The sequence below is a fragment of the Nilaparvata lugens genome, chromosome 14, assembly GCF_014356525.2.
Source record: "Nilaparvata lugens isolate BPH chromosome 14, ASM1435652v1, whole genome shotgun sequence".
NCBI lineage: Eukaryota > Metazoa > Arthropoda > Insecta > Hemiptera > Delphacidae > Nilaparvata > Nilaparvata lugens.
This window is the reverse complement of record NC_052517.1, coordinates 18,231,279-18,250,638: the sequence shown is the minus strand read 5'-3', so window position 1 is coordinate 18,250,638 and position 19,360 is coordinate 18,231,279. Positions and strand designations below refer to the sequence as shown.

The 19,360-nt window shown below is 35.4% G+C and overlaps 1 protein-coding gene across 1 annotated transcript in view; it reads left to right on the top strand.

The window, feature by feature from the left end:
* The first annotated feature begins 1,044 nt into the window (after positions 1–1,044).
* The window catches only part of LOC120354284 (histone-lysine N-methyltransferase SETDB1-like), a 39,501-nt gene continuing 21,185 nt past the window's right edge, over positions 1,045–19,360 (top strand). The window contains exons 1-6 of the mRNA XM_039441189.1: positions 1,045–1,274; positions 4,551–4,750; positions 8,850–9,034; positions 10,093–10,159; positions 10,871–11,082; positions 16,021–16,166. Of these exons, the coding sequence (XP_039297123.1) occupies positions 1,258–1,274; positions 4,551–4,750; positions 8,850–9,034; positions 10,093–10,159; positions 10,871–11,082; positions 16,021–16,166 (827 nt within the window). The 5' untranslated portion in view covers positions 1,045–1,257. The remainder of the gene's footprint in view (positions 1,275–4,550; positions 4,751–8,849; positions 9,035–10,092; positions 10,160–10,870; positions 11,083–16,020; positions 16,167–19,360) is intronic.

Below are 19,360 nucleotides of genomic sequence, written 5' to 3'. Positions count from 1 at the left end.
TGTTAATAGTTATGTTGTATATCTAGAGTGAAAAGTGCTGTTTTTTCCTCCCTGAGGGAAAAGTTGAAGCCCGAGGCGAAGCCGAGGGCAACAATTTTCCTGAGGGAGAAAAAACATTTTTCACTCGTGATATACACAACCATTTTTCCTCCACCTACATTTTTATAAAAAATGCTAATAAAAATAATTTTTAAAAACGTATGTGACCAAACAATGTGTTACAACATAATCTAAAAAGTAAACAGAAACAGCTGGCTTGTAATCACAGTCTCCTCCGACAGCACTATCTGTCGGCTAAAGTTGTAACACAATGACAGCCAAAACTACAGCTATGATGAAGTTTCCGTTACAAATTGATTAGTTGATAAGTAATATTCGTTGGCTGATATTTTGAATAACATGAAATAAAAGAAAAAAATATATACATTTTTTTTAGTATAGTGATATGAAGTTTGTAATAATAATTTCAGCATACAAACATAAATTTTATATATCGATCAAATGTCTGGTTGATATATTGAATTTAGTTGGGTTAATGACTACTCATATGCTTCCTCATCTGAGCTTAGACCTTCTGACCTATTCCAATGTACGTTTTTAAAATAGAGATGCTCCCATGTTATTTATATTTAAAGGGAGTCATTTTTACTCCCTAGGGAGTTTTTCTGTTTTTTTAGTACCGAGAGCGAAAAAGTGACACTTTAGTATCATGTTTCTGGGAGTAAAGTAAGAGTATCTGGGAGTAAAGTAAGTAAGGAGTATCTGTATGGGAGTAAAGTAAGTACTTTTGACAGTAGGTGGAGGAAAAAGTAATATATCACAGACTTTAGGAAACATACTCGACCTGTGAAGAAAACATATGGTTTCATTACAGTAGAGTATGCTGTCATGAGAATCATATGTTTATTTGTTCGCAACAGCTGTTTACCGGCTTGATTTCATGCATGGAAAACAGCTGAGATTGAATGATTATGACAAAAACAATTTGAATTTGATTGTTACAGTTCTGAATGAATGGCTGAGTGTTCTTTATTTTCAGGTGATAACCAGGTGCGCGGGTCTACGATCTCTACAGAAGTTCCCCACCCACAAAGGTGTGACAACGAAATTGTGTGCCTTAGGGAGCAGTCACCCGTTCGACTCCCGGTCGGGTCGAGGATCATTGCCGTGTACAGAGGCGAAGATGAGCCGGTTGAGAAAGTTGTCGCTGACGACAGGCAACAGTTCTATTCAGGAGTGCTGGCCGAAGCACCCAAGATGAGCAACAAATACAGGTGAGGTTAGGTTGAGCCTTAGTGGTGGGTTGTATCATATTGGGGTGATACTGTATCATGGTGTGGTGATACTGTATCATTTATGGTGATATCATAGAGAAAAGTTAGCATAAGAAGATGTATGTCACGTTTATGTTGCAAATGTCACTGTTAACCTGAGCCGATAGTTCTATAACTAGTAGTTCTGTGAACAGTAGGACCTCGCGCTCAGTAAGTTACATTGACCTTGTTGTGTTTTCTCAAAAAATTAATAAATCATTTATCATTAAAAAATGTCTAGAAAAATCCTAAATAACATAGAGCTTTCTGTCCTGACGTGTCGTCCCGGATGTGAGTGTGAGCGCTGTTATCAGGTCTGGCTGCAACTGTCTACAACGTTGATGGGAACATACATTTTCAATATGTTCAATGTTTTTGAACGGGTAGTATTATAGTCCACTAGACAGCTGATTTATGATGAATATCTGTAATCTGATTTTTACTCTATATCGGCGTATGAGGAGGCTCCTTCTTCCTTTTATATTATCCTTGAAATGCAAAATTTCCAAAACCTTGTATATACGTCGACGCGCAATTTAAAAAGGAACATACCTGTCAATTTCATGAAATTCTTTACCGCGTTGCGCCGTGAATGCGCAACATATAAACCTATAAACATTGAAAGAAATGGTCGACTTGAATCTTAGACCTCACTCCGCTCGGTCAATGAGGTCCACGTTTTTATTCTAGATGAAATAAAAAAACGAACAATTTTGATTAATAAAACATCACAAAGAATTATGTTAAAATTATTCGAGACTATAGTGTTAGGTCCATGTTAATGTGGCAGTGGAAGAGACAACGTTGCCTTGACAATGCCTTCTATAGACGGTAGCTGATACAGGTTTATTGATGTAATATTAAATGTACATTCTCGTTCAAAAATCAATTATTGACCGAGCGAAGTGAGGTCTAAGATTCAAGTCGACGGTTTGGCATTTCTCTTATGTCGATGTTTTTTTGTTGCGCATTTACAGCGAAACGCGGTAATAGGTTTCATGAAATTTGACAGGTATGTTCCTTTTTAAATTGCGCGTCGACGTATTTACAAGGTTTTTGGGAATTTTGCATTTCAAGGATATATAAAAGAAAAAGGAGTCTCCTCATACGTCAATATTAGAGTGAAAATTGGACTATAGAATTATTCATCATGAATCAGCTGTCGAGTGGATTATAAAGTGCTGCAATGACGCATGCAATTCAACATCTCGATGTAACTTGGTTAAAATCAGCTGCTGTGTGGACTATTAATTGCATGCCTCATTGAATGCAATTCTTTGCACTATTAAATGAACTATTGATTGCATCCAATAACGCATGCAATTATAACTAAAATAACATAGTATTGTTATTGAGTATGTGTCTCTAAATGGTGACACTCAGACCAGTCGATTCTAGTCTCCGCTACCTCTCCATTTTGGAAACACATTGGCCCATATGAATAAAGTTGAGCATTTGCTCATACTTCTAAAATATGGAGCATTGCTTCATTTCTATGAATAAACGTGAGCAAAACCTTTTGCTCATGCTCATCAAAAAAAAAAAAGTTTGAGCATTTGCTCAGAAGTAAAAGCTTTTGCACAAAATTGTATGAATAAACTAGAGCATTTGCTCAACTTTTGATTCATCAATTGTACTCTGTCTTAAAACCGAAATTCTTATTATATTTTTTATTCTTTATTTGTCTCCACGAATGTAATAGTTAATTTTCAGCTTTTGAACTCGCAGCAGGCGCTCAGGTTTTCCTTGCCGGCTGTGCAACAAGTAATATTTATTTTGTTCTATTGTAAAAACTTAAATTATTCGAATTGTATTGTATAATTTAAATTATAGTTAGTTTTATAATGTAATTTTGTTTTTGGCAAATAAATTATTATTATTATTATTATTATATAAATGCTTCAAAAAAGGTGAGTCTAGTCTAGAGCACTTTATTCACCTTTTGTCATAGTAAAATGGCTCAACTAATTCGTATGATGAAGAGGAAACTATACCAGATACTATCACAACACCAATTGTGAACTATAAAACTCTTTAGATCCAACCATGATATATATCACCATTATTCCTACAAAAGAATAATACAAAAGCTACCTGTTATAAAGATAGCCATCACAAAATAGAAAATAGGCATTTAAGAATATGAGAGTGTGTAGACGATTATAAGAAGGCTATTGATATTATAAGAATGTGCTGAAGATTATTATAGAGATGACATTTTTTCACGTTATTATTTCAAAATCTAAACTCAACTAACCTAAAACTGTCTTCATAAAAAATAGAAAACAGAGCTGACGACGCAAACACAAGCGGTGCCCCCTGTTTGCATATTTAGCGCTTCCGTGAGCCATAAATACAAATTAAGGCTACAAAAGCGAATCAGCTGATGAAAAATCTTTAAAATACGTGAGCATTTGCACCAGAGTTCAGGAGCATAAGGTAAGAGTATAAGGTAAAGCTTATTCATATCAAAATGAGCAAATGCTTTTGCTTCTACCTTTTGCTCATGAGCAAAACCTTATGCTCAATGCTTTTGCTCATGAGCATTTGCTCTGGTTTTATTCATATGGGCCATGATCTCCACTAGAGTCGAGTCTCTTCTCGACCTGAGTCGCGTAGGTAGAATAGAATAGAATAGAATATTCATTTTATTCAACAATAATACAGAAAATTTCCATACAGTTGAATAACGTCAGGAAGATTTACAGTCAAAAACTTTATAAAAGATAATCCACACGGCAAGTTATTATGTAAATCATACATTAAAATTACATTGGCATACATAAATAACATTGAAACACACTACATTCCATTTACAAATTCGTCAATACTATAGTAACTCTTATCAACTGAGAACCTATATAAGTTTGTTTTAAAGGAATGCGTCCTAGGATTTAAATAAGTTGGCAGCCTATTCAATAATTTCACACCAATATAACTGGGCTTCTTCTTATAAAGAGAAAGTCTACGATATTGAACACTGATATTATTTCTATGCCTGGTATTATGATGGTGTACATCTGAATTTGTTGTGAAGCTATTTATATTTTTTACCACTAACATAATCACTTTTTAAATGAAAATACAAGGAACTGTGAGGTGTGACTTGAGCCTATGACAAAAATAGATAATAGGTAACCTACTCAAAAATCAGCTGTTTTGAAATCAGAGTTTTCAGTGCGTAAATAAGTGTTTGACGATCAGTTGTTGAAGATTTGTTTGTTTTGTGTGTGTCAGATACCTGGTGTTCTTCGACGATGGCTACACGCAGTACGTGCACCACGCCAACATCCGGCTGGTTTGTGAGACGTCGGCCAAAGTGTGGGACGATGTGGACCCGGAGAGCCGCCAGTTCATCAAGGACTACCTCACCCGCTACCCGGAGAGACCCATGGTCAAGGTGCAGCTACATGAAATTGTCAAGACTGAGTGGAACGGTCAGTGCACTTCTTGCTGTCTTCTTCTTCTTCTTCCTTCTCCTTTATCTATTTCTCCTTCTTGTTCTCCTCCTTATCCCTATTATTTTTTTCAAACATTTTTATTGCCCATAAAACAAAATACAAAATAAAAAACTTACAAAAGAAATATTCTAGATTATAATATTATGCTATTTTATAAATAGATTAAAATTACATGGCACCACCCAGCAAGGGCAAAACCCTGACCGCTGAGTGAGAGTATCAGCTGTTTAGACAATATAAAAATTTATTTACTAATAATCGAAGCTACATAAATAGAAGTTCAACAATAAATATTACTAGTAATTATAATATTTGACTGATGTCGAAAAAATTTTTTTGTATCACCCACTTATTTATCTGTTCCATCCTCTGTCTACCCCTATTAGAAAGAGATTCTGACAATGCATTTGGCATGATATTTATTATTTTTGAGCTAAGATACCCCAATTGTCTTCGCACTATTGTCAAATCTGAATAGTTAATATTATAAATCTTTTGAGATGTAACTCTCAGGTTATACATAGAAACGTTATTATTCACTGTAAATTCATCCTTCCTCATCCATGCATAGTAGAGAAGTTTCTTTATATAAATTTGACGTACTGTCATCACTTTAAATTCGGCAAATGTTTCACTACTAGAAAAAGCCCTTGGCTTATTAAGAATTGCTTTTATTCATGAAAACATCATACGCTCCTCCCCATACCACTAACCCATATTACCTACTCATTTACTCCTTGGTGCTACAGCCCATTTAGGGCCTTGACCTCCTTCAAAACGCCTCTCCATTCTTCTCTGTCAGCAGCTTTCCTTCTCCATCCCCTGATACCCGTCTCCCCCAAGTCTTGTTCCACATCCTCCAGCCAGCGCTTGCGTGGACGTCCTCGTAGCCTCCCCCCCCTGTTTACTCCCTGAACATATTTACTGATGGAAACAAATTAGAAGTTGCATTTGTTCAAATGCTAATTAATAAATAATTATTATTAAACGAAAATCTCAATTAAATTTGCAATATGGAATTGAGATATGGGGGGCTGCTTATGATATCCATATGAACAAAGATTATTCACATTACAGAAACACCTTATCAGAGCTGCATTATGCAGGCCAAGATTGTACCCTATAGTGAGTTCCACGTTATAATGACAGTATTTGATCAACTTTGGTTTTGCTATCCTTGACTATCATTCCACAAAGCAGATAGCAAATGTATCAAATCATAGTGTTGTGTATCAAGTTGAGATGATACTGTATCATATTGTGTTGATACTGTATGATGTTGTGGTTGTTCTTGTTCTATAGTGAGGTCCACGTTATAATTGCAGTATTTAATTAACATTGGAGTTGCTATCCTTGTCTATCATTCCACAAAGCAGATAGTGAATGTATCAAATCATAGTGTTGTGTATGAAGTTGAGAAGATACTGTATCATACTGTGTTGATACTGTATCATGTTGTGGTTGTTCTTGTTCTATAGTGAGGTCCACGTTATAATGACAGTATTTGATCAACTTTGGTTTTGCTACCCTTGTCTATCATTCGACAAAGCCGGTGGTACTATCCTTTTCTACGTCCACAACGATGCCAATTATGTTTTTGACAGTGTAGAAATATAAAATTAATTAATGCAGAGAATCGGCATCGCTATTCTCCTATCTTTATCTACTGCCATTATAACGTGGACCTCACTATAGTTGACTTCTTATCAAGAATTCCAGGAGCTTACAGTGAGGCAAACATATGTTAAAAGAATCATATTATTCATTAATAGGAATAGTGATAGCCTACATTCAACTTAAGGAATACTCCATATAATTTGCGTCCCTCCAATCCAAAGCTCCGCCAATTTATGTAGATGCATAACAATATAATTATCTATAGTTATTATATTACAAATTACTTTTTCATATCATATACAGTTCGATAATTATTTTCTTAGTCTATATCATGTAAATTCATCTAAAATTTTGCTGTATTGTAAGCTATTGTATATAAGTGTATAAGCTAGTATATTGTAATCTACATAAATAAAGTACTCAATCAATCAATCCATTACAATTTGATATTGACTTTACCAGCTTAAGTGTATGTAGACGTCAGTTTGAATATCAGTGTTACTTGTTTATAAATAAAGTCCCAACTGAATTCATTATTAATAGAATTACAAAATCCATAATGAATCTTATACTGGATTGGATTAGGATAAATGTTCATTTTAAATTATCTATATCCATTATGTAGTGTTTCATTCTTATGTTATAAATTTAAAAGATATTATTGCCATGGCTTCCTTGAATTGGTCTTTTTGAGTTTGTCACTTGCTAGTGATTTTGTTACTTTGTCTTATCGTTTGTAAGTATTGAGATGTGACCTGGTTTCCATAATTTTATTTATTCTAGTGGTTTGAATAAGCTCTTTTTCTTTCTATTGACATGTTTGCTGTATCTAGTTGTTCGAACTCACTGCCGGCGCACAAGTTTTCTTTGCCGGTAGTGCCATTTTGTAAGTTAGAATATTTATTTTATCAATCTGTATTATTTTATGGCAAATAAATGAATTTGAATTTGAATTTGAAAAATGCTGTAAATCACCTCGAAGACTAGGTGAACAGCTAGATGGAAATTTGATGAGCGTTACTATTCCAAAATATTATACTATAATAATAATAATAATATCGAGTGACCTGGCTGGCTGAGGTCTGGTGTCAGAGTTTTCAGGTCGCAACTGATCAATTTCAGGGCCTCTGACATGACCTAACGACTGCTTTTTAGGCAGCCGGGACCGACGGCTTAACGTGTCCATCCGAAACACGGATTATACTAAATATTATACTAAACAAATGCTACTTTCAATTTATTTCCATCTGTAGACTGGCTGGCCGCTATGGCTTCGTATAAATAAAATGAGCGCTGCTATCCAGAGATTGTCAGTTTGGTGCAAGGGTGAGCATTCCTGACCGGCAATTTGGTGTTACTGGGTTCGATTCCCGGGCTGACAAAAACTTTTTTATAGTAGCGCTCATCGAATTCCTATCTAGCTGTTTACCCTGTTGTCAATATTTGCAGTAGCAGAAGTCTTCGGGGTGATTCACAGCATTTAATTGGGATTTTCGTTTAATAATAATTATTCTTCTTTACTGCTCTAGAGTAAGAGAGCTCTCTTTCAACGTGACTTAACACGCTCATTCTTCTCTCCTCCTTTATACGCTTCTCCTTTTCGTGCTCCTCTTCCTCCTCCTCCTCCACCTACTTCTCCTTTTTCTGCTCCTCCTCCTTCACCTCCTGTTACTCCTACTCCTCCCTCTCATTCTTTAGCTCATTTTTCTCTTTCTCGTTCCACTACTATTTCTTCTTTTTCTTCACATTCCCTACCCCTCCTCCTTCTCTACTTTCCTAACCCCTCCTCTACCTCCTCCTTCTGTATCATTTTTCACTTTATCAATTTTCTGTTTTTTTTCTCTTAAATATTCATATTGATTAAAACTTTTACAATATTTCCATTAATAAATAAATCCTTAGTTTAAATAATGAAATTAACGTTTTGGTAGAGAGTTAGTGGGGAGGATATTTTTAATATTGTTTCCGAAGAATGGACATTTATATGTCCAAAGCTCCGCCAATTTACGTAGATGCATAACAATATAATTATTATCTATAGTTATTATATTACAAATTGCTTTTTCATATCATATACAGTTCAATAATTATTTTCTTAGTCTATATTATGTAAATTCATCTATAATTTTGCTGTATTGTAAGCTTTTGTATATAAGGGTATAAGCCAGTATATATTGTAATCTACATTAATAAAGTACTCAATCAATCAATCCTCCTCCTACTTCTTCTTCTCCTTGTCCTTGTTCTAATTCCAGCGTTTTGTTTGCAGAAATCAATCAATTCTCCTCCTTCTCCACTCAATTCTCCTTGTGTTCCTCTCTTTCATCTTTCTCTTGTGTTGCTATCTTGACTTAAAGATGTTTTGAAGGAAGATGTAGATGTTTTGAAGGCATTTGACAGCAGCTTAATCATGCTTCACCACCATTATCACAACTGGTCTGCCTTGTTTGTTGCATAGGGCGTTGGTGGGTGGCCCGAGTGCAGGATATTGACGGTTCCCTGGTGAAGATGCACTTCGATGCGGACGACCGGACCGAATGGATCTATCGGGGTTCCACCCGGCTGGGTCCGCTCTACCTGGAGATCACGGCCGCCAAGAACCGGCAGACTGGCAGGAACCGGCATGCGTCATATCTCAAACGGGTCAGTTGGCTTTCAGTTCATTTTAGGGCCGGTTTCCGAGCTCGGGATTCAGCTAAGTTCTAGACTTTAAACAGCTGGAGTCAGAAAATTGGCTTTCCAAAACGTAGTCCACATTTGATTTAAATTTTGAAAAACCAGGTATAAATTTAAAACAAAATAAAATGGAGAAAAAATAGTGTAAGGCTTAGGTTTTTGAATTATTTAGGAATGTTTTATTTCGTCAAGGAAAGATGTTTCCAATTATAGAAATGAGAAAATAAAGATTGTCATAAAAACTACGACTACGCCCCGTTTCGGAAAGCCAACTTTCTGATTCCACTTGTTTGAAGTCTAAAACTTGGCTGAATCCCGAGCTCGGAAACCAGCCCTTAATCTTTTCACATTTTGGAGAAAGTGCAGTTCAAGGACAGTCCAACAAGTGAGGTCCACGTTATAATGGTAGTGTTTGTTTAGCAATAGTATTGCTATCCTTGTCTATCATTCAACAAAGCGGATAGCGCTATCTCGCTTTGCTCTGTTGCCAGATTGTCTTTTAACAATGTGGAATTAATAATTAAGTAACAAATATTTCATATAAATTATGAAAATTCATTATTAAATTATTGGAAAATATAATTTCTTGCTTGATAAAATATAATTTATTATTTTAAACTGGAATGAACAGTTAATATTACATCAATAAACCTGTATCAGCTACCATCTATAGAAGGCATTGACAAGACAGAGGTTCGGCAACGTTGTTCTATCTTTCTCCACTGCCATTATAACGTGGACCTCACTATGGTGAGATTTTCATTGTGAAAATTAATTATGAAATTATTGCTTAATAAAATATGATTGATAACTTTTAAACGAGATATCGCCATCTGCATTGTTGAATGATAGAAAAGGATAGCAATACCATTGCTAATCAAACACTGCCATTATAACGTGGACTTCACTTTACCTAAGTAGGTAAAAACCGACTTAATTAAAACTGATTTAATTGTTGATAAATTTATTTTTAGAACACTTAATTTGGATTTTCGTTTAATAATAATAATTTTTTTTGTTTTCAGCAAGCTCAGTATGTTGAATACACACAGAACGTCGATGATAATGATAACAACTCAGATGATGACGTCCGTAAGTATTCAGTTTAATTTATACCTTTTTAGCCAGTTTGTTCTATTTTGATTTGTGATTTAAAGATTAATGATTTGGTGAAGAAATTTGATTGGACATGATCTACTTGAGATTTGGACGATTTGATACAAATTTTTGAAATAGAAAAAAAATTGGGCAATAGCCTGTTTTTCTTTTCTTTTCTGATAGTATTGTTTGCTCTATCCATTAAATAAATAAATATCTATTCATGCCAGCTCAGCAATAGTGCGGGCTTCCAGCTTTCTTCTCCATCATCCCCCTCTTCCTTCTCTTCCACTATTTCCTCTCCCTCGTTCTCTTCCTTTTCCTCTACCACGTCTTTCTCGTCCTTATCTTCTTCTTCATCATATATCTCTTCTTCTTCCTCTTCCTTTTCTTCCCCTTCTTCTCCTTTTCCTTCTCCGTCATCATCTTTTTTCTCTTCCTCACCTCCTTTCTTTTCCTCTACCTTTTCCTTCTCTTTTTCTTCTTTTCCATCTTCCTCTCTTTCTTCTCCATCTTCTTCTTGCTTTTCTTCTACTCCATCATCATCAACTTCTTCTTCTTCTTTTGTTCCTCTTCCTCCTCCTCCTTATCATCATCATCCATCATCATTAGCTTCTGCTTCTTCCTCCTCCTCCTCCTCCTCCTCCTCCTCCTCCTACTTCTTCTTCTCTTGTCCTTCTTCTAATTGCAGCGTTGTGTTTGCAGAAATAGTGGAGCCGACCGGGTCGCAGACGCAGGCAGCACAAGGGGGCCAGGGTCAGGTGAGGTCAGTGGCGCGCAAGAGCACCGCCAACCGCGCCCAGCCTGTGCTGGAGGGAGGTGATGGCGGCGACATTGTTTACCACCGGGTGGGACCCATCGATGCTTCTATCAAACCCAAGCATTTTGTGCTGCAGAATCATCCCGGACAGATTGTCGTAAGTACTACCAATCAAAATCTATAATTATATTATAATTTATTTATCGCTAATCAGAATATTTAAGACATATTACAAACTCTTTATAATATGACATATCATCATTTTTATTTTTTTATTATTACTTCCATTAAAACTAGTCACTAGGACTAACCATTAATTTTGTTCTCTTATTTCTTATCCTAAAATATTAATTTTTATTGCTAAAGTCTTCCAGTGAAGCCTACAGTTCTAATCTATAATTCTTCTACTTTAAATTCTTTCGCTACACATTTATTTAATTTATACTTTTTTCACTTCACTAGCACTACATCAACTCGAAGGGCTTTGTTCTCTTCAACCTCCTTGTGAGTCCAGTGCTGTCTAGGAGTTGGATGACTTCGGTGTTGTCGTGTTGATGAAGACGTGACTCATGATGGGCTGCCAATCGTCTTATCTCACAGGTCACATAGGGGATGTGCAGATCTCGGTGCAAATCGCTGTTCCTTATGTACCAGGGCGCATTCACCTTGTTACGCAGTACTTTGTTTTGGAATGTTTGAATCTGATTGATGTTGGATGTTCTAGAGCAGCCCCAAAGCTGAATTCCATACGTCCAGACAGGTTTCAGAATTTCTTTATAAATCAATATTTTGTTGTCCAATGAGAGTTGTGATTGTCTGCCCAACAGCCAATAGATTTTACTGTATTTGAGTTCCAGCTCACTCCTTTTCATCTTGATATATGCTCTTTCCATTTCAACTTGGCGTCAAGAGTCATTCCAAGGTATTTTGCTGTGTTGCTGTGTGGTACTACATTCCCATTTAGATTTATACGAATCGGATCATTGATATTTTTGTTTGTGAAGTTGATATGAATGGACTTCATCTCATTCAATCGAATTCTCCATTTCTTTGTCCAGTCACTGAATTTGTTGCTAGCATTCTGTAGTTTTGTGGCTGCTTCTTGTACTGTTTCCCCTTCTGCCAGTATTGCAGTATCATCAGCAAAAGTAGCAATTGTCACTGCATCCAATTCAGGAAGATCGCTTGTGTACAGCACATAAAGAACTGGTCCAAGAACACTACCTTGTGGAACTCCAGCCCTTATTTCCTTTAACTCAGTGACGTCATCACCTTGTTTTACTCTGAACAATCTGTTAGTGATGTATGATTTTAAAAGTTTTACAAGTGGAGTGGGAAGAATTTTATGAAGTTTATTGATCAGTCCTTCATGCCACACTTTGTCAAATGCCTGTGCCACATCAAGGAAGGTTGCTGAACATATACATTGTTTCTCTAATGAATTCTCTATTACATTAGTGATTCTATCTACTTGGTCCAGGGTTGAGTGCTTCTGCCTGAAACCAAATTGATGGGCTGGTATCAGATTCCTGCTACTTATGATGGGAGCCAATCTCTTCATTAGCAATTTCTCAAGAAGCTTTGAAATTACAGGTAGAAGAGATATTGGGCGGTATGATTTTGCTTCTTGAGGACATTTCCCAGGCTTTTGCAACATAATGACTTCTGCCACCTTCCAAATTGTAGGAAAATGCTGTAATCGGAGTGATGCATTGAATAAATATGTTAGCATGACAATACCTTTCCTTGGAAGTTTCTTCAAGATTTCACCTGTAATCAGATCAAACCCAGGTGCTTTTTTGGTATTCAGATTATTTTTTTTCTTCTTGAACCTCATTTATAGAAACTAGATCAATCTCTGTATCTAAATCATCTATTATATCTTCTTCAGGATCAATTTCAGATAGAATGTTGTTTGGCTGAAAGATTTCTTCTAGATGATTAGCAAATATATCTGCCTTTTCTCTGTTATTTCTTGCCCAAGTACCATCTGGTTTTCTGATTGGAGGGGATTGTGATATTGGTCGCTTAATTATTTTTGTTGCTTTCCATAATGAATAATCTGTACTGGCATCAGCTGTATATGACATATCATTAAATATATAATTGAACAAACATAATTAATAATTGACCGAGCGAAGTGAGGTCTAAGATTCAAGTCGACGGTTTGGCATTTCTCTTAATGTTTCTATGTTGTGCATTTACTGCGAAACGCGGTAATAGATTATCATGAAATTTGACTGGTATGTCCCTTTTTTAATTGCGCGTCGACGTATATACAAGGTTTTTTGGAAATTTTGCATTTCAAGGATAATATAAAAGGAAAAAGGAGCCTCCTTCATACGCCAATATTAGAGTAAAAATCAGACTATAGAATTATTAATCATAAATCAGCTGTTTAGTGGACTATAATACTACCCGTTCAAAAACATCGAAAATCTTGAAAATGTATCTTTCCTTTTTCATCAACCTTAGTGAAGACAGTTGACTATAATACTACCCGTTCAAAAACATCGAACATCTTGAAAATGTATCTTTCCATCAACCTTAGTGAAGACAGTTGACTATAATACTACCCGTTCAAAAACATCGAACATCTTGAAAATGTATCTTTCCATCAACGTTGTAGACAGTTGCAGCCAGACCTGATAACAGCGCTCACACTCACATTCCGAGACGACACGTCACGGTACGATAGGACAGATAGCTCTATGTCAAGGATAATATAAAAGGAAAAAGGAGCCTCTTTCATACGCCAATATTAGAGTAAAAATCAGACTTTAGAATTATTCATCATATATCAGCTGACAAGTGATTACACAGATGTGTGGAGAAGCCAGTCTATTGCTGTATTTCCATAAGGTCTATAGTTTCAATCAGGTACTTGTGGATGAGAATACTGCATGAGGTCTACTGTTCACAGAACTACTAGTATTTGTGAAAGAAATATTTTGCTGTTCTCATAATTTTTACAAAGTCTGTATAGTAAAAAGTTGCTGGTTTGAAAAATTACAATACAACAGTAAATTTTTCAGCGAGTTCTCCAACCCGGGGGGTCACTAGTAAATAGTTACCCGTGCTCCGCAAGGGTCTAATAAGACCCTTAAACTATTAAAACCGTTCAATACCCCCCAAATAGCCTCAGCTAATGTTATGAATGAATGGAAACCCTGTAGTAATTGCATGCAATGAATTCTTCAGCTGACTAAATGACTAGTAGTTCTGTGAACAGTATACCTCGCGCAGTTACCACAGCCTCCTCTTATACTGTCCATCAGAGTAAATCCTGTCTGTATGTCGTTTCGGCCAGATATCGGTGTGAAAACGGCTAATGGCTGTTGGGGTTGGTGTATCAAAAATGCTAACATCAAAAGCTTATCTCCTTCAAGACATACTGGCAACAGGACAGCCCGAGTTCAAAGCAGAGAAAGTTCGAAAGACAATACTATGTTATTTTAGTTATTAATTGCATGCGCTATTACACGCAATCAATAGTTCATTCAATAGTGCTTTGCATTCAATGAGGCATGCAATTAATAGTCTACACAGCTGCTGATTTTTTACCAAGTTACATTGAGATATTGAATTGCATGCGTCATGGCATGCAATTTATAATCCAATCGACAGCTGATTTATGATGAATAATTCTATAGTCTGATTTTTACTCTAATATTGGCGTATGAAGGAAACTCCTTTTCCTTTTGTATTAGCATTAAAATGCAAAATTTAAAAAAACCTTATGTATACGTCGATGTAAAATTCAAAAAGGAACATACCTGTCAAATTTCATGAAAATCTATTAACGCGTTTCGCTGTAAATGCGCAACATATAAACATGAAGAGAAATGACAAAACCGTAGACTTGAATCTTAAGGTGCGTACAGATATACGCGCGGCGGACATGAGCAATTCACTTTCAATCAGGTGATGCCAAGCTTTTTATATCAATTCTGTATCTTACCGTCTCTGTAAAAATACAGATATAGTCAGCTGACTAAAAGTGAATTGCTCATGTTCGCGGTGCGTATACCTGTACGCACCTTTAGACCTCACTTCACTCGGTCAATAAATCACAACACATTTTTTTATGCACTTTCGATGTTATTTGTTAAATCCTGAAAAAGGACGAAGGAGTGAGTCAATTTTGTTGTCCAACGAACTTGATGTCCACTCTTGTTGTCCACTCTTCCAACTCTCTTTCTCGCATTTCTTTTTCCTCTTCTCTCTCACTCATTCATCTATCCCACCTCTTTCTCTCCATTCTTTGTTTCTCTCCTCTCTCACTCCCTCTCTCCTTGATATGTTGTCTGTTCGAAAAATAAGAATTCAAAATTTGAAGCTGATTGATCAATTCTTCCCAATTACAGATGAAATTAAATAGAGAATGCATTTATTCAAATGCTAATTAATATATAATTATTATTTAACGAAAATCCTAAATAAATGCTGCAAATCACCCCGAAGACCTCTGCTAATGCAGACATTGACAACAGGGTTAACAGCTAGATGGAAATTCGATGAGAACTACTATCCAAAAATTAGTTGCCAGCCCGGGAATCGAACCCGGTACCTCCGAATTGCTAGTCAGGAATGCTTACCCTTACACCAAACTGACAATCTCTGGATAGCAGCATTCATTTTATAGGAAGCCATAGCGGCCAACTAGTTTACAGATGGAATTAAATAGAGAATGCATTTATTCAAATGCTAATTAATATATAATTATTATTCAACGAAAATCCTAAATAAATGCTGCAAATCACCCCGAAGACCTCTGCTAATGCAGACATTGACAACAGGGTTAACAGCTAGATGGAAATTCGATGAGAACTACTATACAAAAATTAGAATTTCCATCTAGCTGTTGTCAATGTCTGCATTAGCAGAGGTCTTCGGGGTGATTTGCAGCATTTATTTAGGATTTTCGTTAAATTATAATTATAATTCTTCCCAAAGTTATCGTATAACATACAAACAGACGGACAACGACTTTAGCCTTCAGTAAGTCAAAAGTGATAACTTGCTAACGCTCGTCCAATTACTTACCTTTTAATGAAATTTATAAAATGTTATTGTTTGATTTGTTTGGTTGCAGAAAGTGGACATGTCGAGTTTTCCGAAGCCGAAGCAGTTTGTGAACCACGCGTGTGGCAATCATTGTGTGGCCTGGACTGGGTACACAGATGTCCACTCCAAGGAGATACCTGGCTTGCAGAGGCCGCTCAAGTTTGGCTTTCAAAGGTACACAAATACCATAAAAATGACTCTTCTTCCTCTCCATCATCATCTTTGTCTTCCTCCTCCTCTTCCTCTTTCTCATCCTCCTCCTCCTCGTCCTCCTCCACCATCATCTTTGAATTATTGCAATATCTCAGTAATTACCATATGAAGAATTTTAATTTAGTTTACCTCATATTAGAGCTATCAGTTTCAGTATTCAGTCTGCGATTGATTGAGTACTTTATTTATGTAGATTACAATATATACTGGCTTATACACTTATATACAATAGCTTACAATACAGCAAATTTTTAGATGAATTTACATAATATAGACTAAGAAAATAATTATTGAACTGTATATGATATGAAAAAGCAGTTTGTAATATAATAACTATAGATATAATCATATTGTTATGCATCTACATAAATTGGCGGAGCTTTGGACATATCAATGTCCATTCTTCGGAGACAATATTAAAAATATCCTCCCCACTAACTCTCTACCAAATGAGATGAGAGATGAGAGAGAGAGAAAGTGCGATCCTCTTCGTATCCTTCTTCGGGGTGATTTACAGCATTTAATACTGATTTTCATTCAATAATAAATAAATACATTTTAAAATGTATGTAATCAGTGCTCCTTATTTGTTATTAATGAAATAACATCGCTGCCCCAGTTCAAAAGTAGGCCTATACAAGTCAAAAATTATCATTTTTACTTTCCTTGCACTATTACCATAGGTAAGGAAAGTATTGCTTTCAGAAAAAAATTAAGGTACCCCATATTCTAAATCTCTATACGTTTCAAGGTCCCCTGAGTTAAAAAAGTGGTTTTTGGGTATTGGTCTGTGTGTGTGTGTGTGTGTGTGTGTGTGTGTGTGTGTGTATGAGTGTATGTGCGTCTGTGTACACGATATCTCATCTCCCAATTAACGGAATGACTTGAAATTTGGAACTTAAGGTCCTTTCACTATAAGGATCCGACACGTACAATTTCGATCAAATGCAATTCAAGATGGCGAAAATGTTGTCAAAAACAGGGTTTTTCGTGATTTTCTCGGAAACGGCTCCAACGATTTTGATCAAATTCATACCTAAAATAGTCATTGATAAGCTCTATCAACTGCCACAAGTCCCATATCTGTAAAAATTTCAGGAGGTTCGCCCCATCAATGCAGATACATTCCCAATTATCAGGCTTCAGATACAATTGAAACAAAAAATATCAAGTGGAGTAGATTGAGCATGAAAATCTCTACAATTAATGTTCAGTAACATTTTCACCTAAAATTGAGAATAAGCTTTAAATTTGAGAAAATGTGATTATTCAATTGCAAATTATTGTTGATTCTATTAAATCATACACTATGAAGAGATAGCAGACCTCCAGCGTTATTGACCTGTCACCAGCTGGCTCAAATCTTTGAATACTTTGAATAGACTTGAGATGCGCGGGAACACTAGCGTCAAGTGATCAATTTTCATAACGGCAAGGAAAGTTGTGTGAGTGCGCCACACCAGATTTTCATTTATTTTATTTATTTTATTCAATCATTCAAAATTACACAACTTACAGAAAGTGCCACAGGCTTATAAGCCCAAAACGGTTCCAATTCTAATTTATACAACAGTCCAAAAATGTAGCTAGGTTATGTGTCACCTTACATTCATTAATTACACACTCAATTTACAATTCAAACCCTAGACCAGTTATAGAATAGACACGGTCCACTGTATATTCATACTGATAGTCGATGAAGCCAACATCTACTGCCAAATCCACCCATCTTGACGTCACGCATCTTATAGAAATTATAGAAAACTTTTTTGAGCTTGTTGTGTAAGTGTTTGTGGTGTTTAACTTACATTGTTGTTATTCAATGCATTGTTGTTAGCTTGGTTGTGACGTCAAGATGGGTGGATTTGGCAGTAGATGTTGGCTTCAGAGGCTAGACTTCCCAGCGTGTCTATTCTATAACTGGTCTAAGTTCAAAACACACAAAAATCATTTTAAATTAAATTAAATCAATCACAATTAATTAGAAAATTCCAAACTTTGAAAAAACTATAAAATTTTGAGACCGAGAAGACAAACACACTGTTTTTTAAAAAAAAGACAAACTTTTCAATGATCTTCTTCTCCATCTTCTTCTTATCAATCATCTTCTTCTCCATTTTGTTCTCAATCATCTTCTTCTCCATCTTCTTCTTCATCATCTTCTTCTCCATCTTCTTCTAATTCTTCTTCTCCTTCTTCTTCTTTTCTCCTCCTTCTCCTTCTCCCACTCCTTCTTCTTCTTCAACAACTTAGCAACTAATTTCTCCTATAATTTCCATTCCATTTATAATGTGAATATCACTGTAATTCTCCCTTGCCAATTTCAGAGGATCTCAAACGATAAAGAATAATTAATAATTTTAAATAAATACATTAAATAATCAATAAATTATGTCATCAACATTAAATAAATAATATTTAAATAGGCTGGTTGCTATGGCTTCGTATAAAATGAGCGCTGCTATCCAGAGATTATCAGTTTGGTGTAAGGGTAAGCATTCCTGACCGGCAATTAGGAGGTACTGGGTTCGATTCCCGGGCTGACAAATAATTTTTGAATAGTAGCGCTCATCAAATTTCCTTCTAGCTGTTTACCCTGTTGTCAATATTTCCAGTCTTCGGGGTGATTACAGCATTTAATACGGATCTTCATTCAATAATAAATAAATAAATACATTTTAAAATGTAGTATGTAATCAGGGCTCCTCATTTGTTATTAATAAAATAGCATCATAGTACCTTTTTTTGAAAAGTTTTTGATATAAGATAACAGTTTTAATTTGTGTTTTTAATCTGTTATTTTATATTAAAAACCTTTCAAAAACGGGTACTATGATGTTATTTTGTGAATAAATGAATTTCAATTATTTTTAATAAATTATTTATTTATTTATTTGTGGATACAATCACAAATAATACAAATATTGGGAAGGAACAACAGGCTTGGTCCAAAACTATTCCATTGCCAAATTTTGATAATGAAATGTTCGAAAAATATGTTATGATTCTACTGTAAGAAGTTAAAATATGTTATGATTCTACTGTCAGAAGTTAAAGTTCAATTTTCGTCTAAAAATATGTGCTTATATATGCTTGAATATATATTTTGAATTTAGAAGAATTAAGACACCAAATTTTAGTTGAATATTACACTT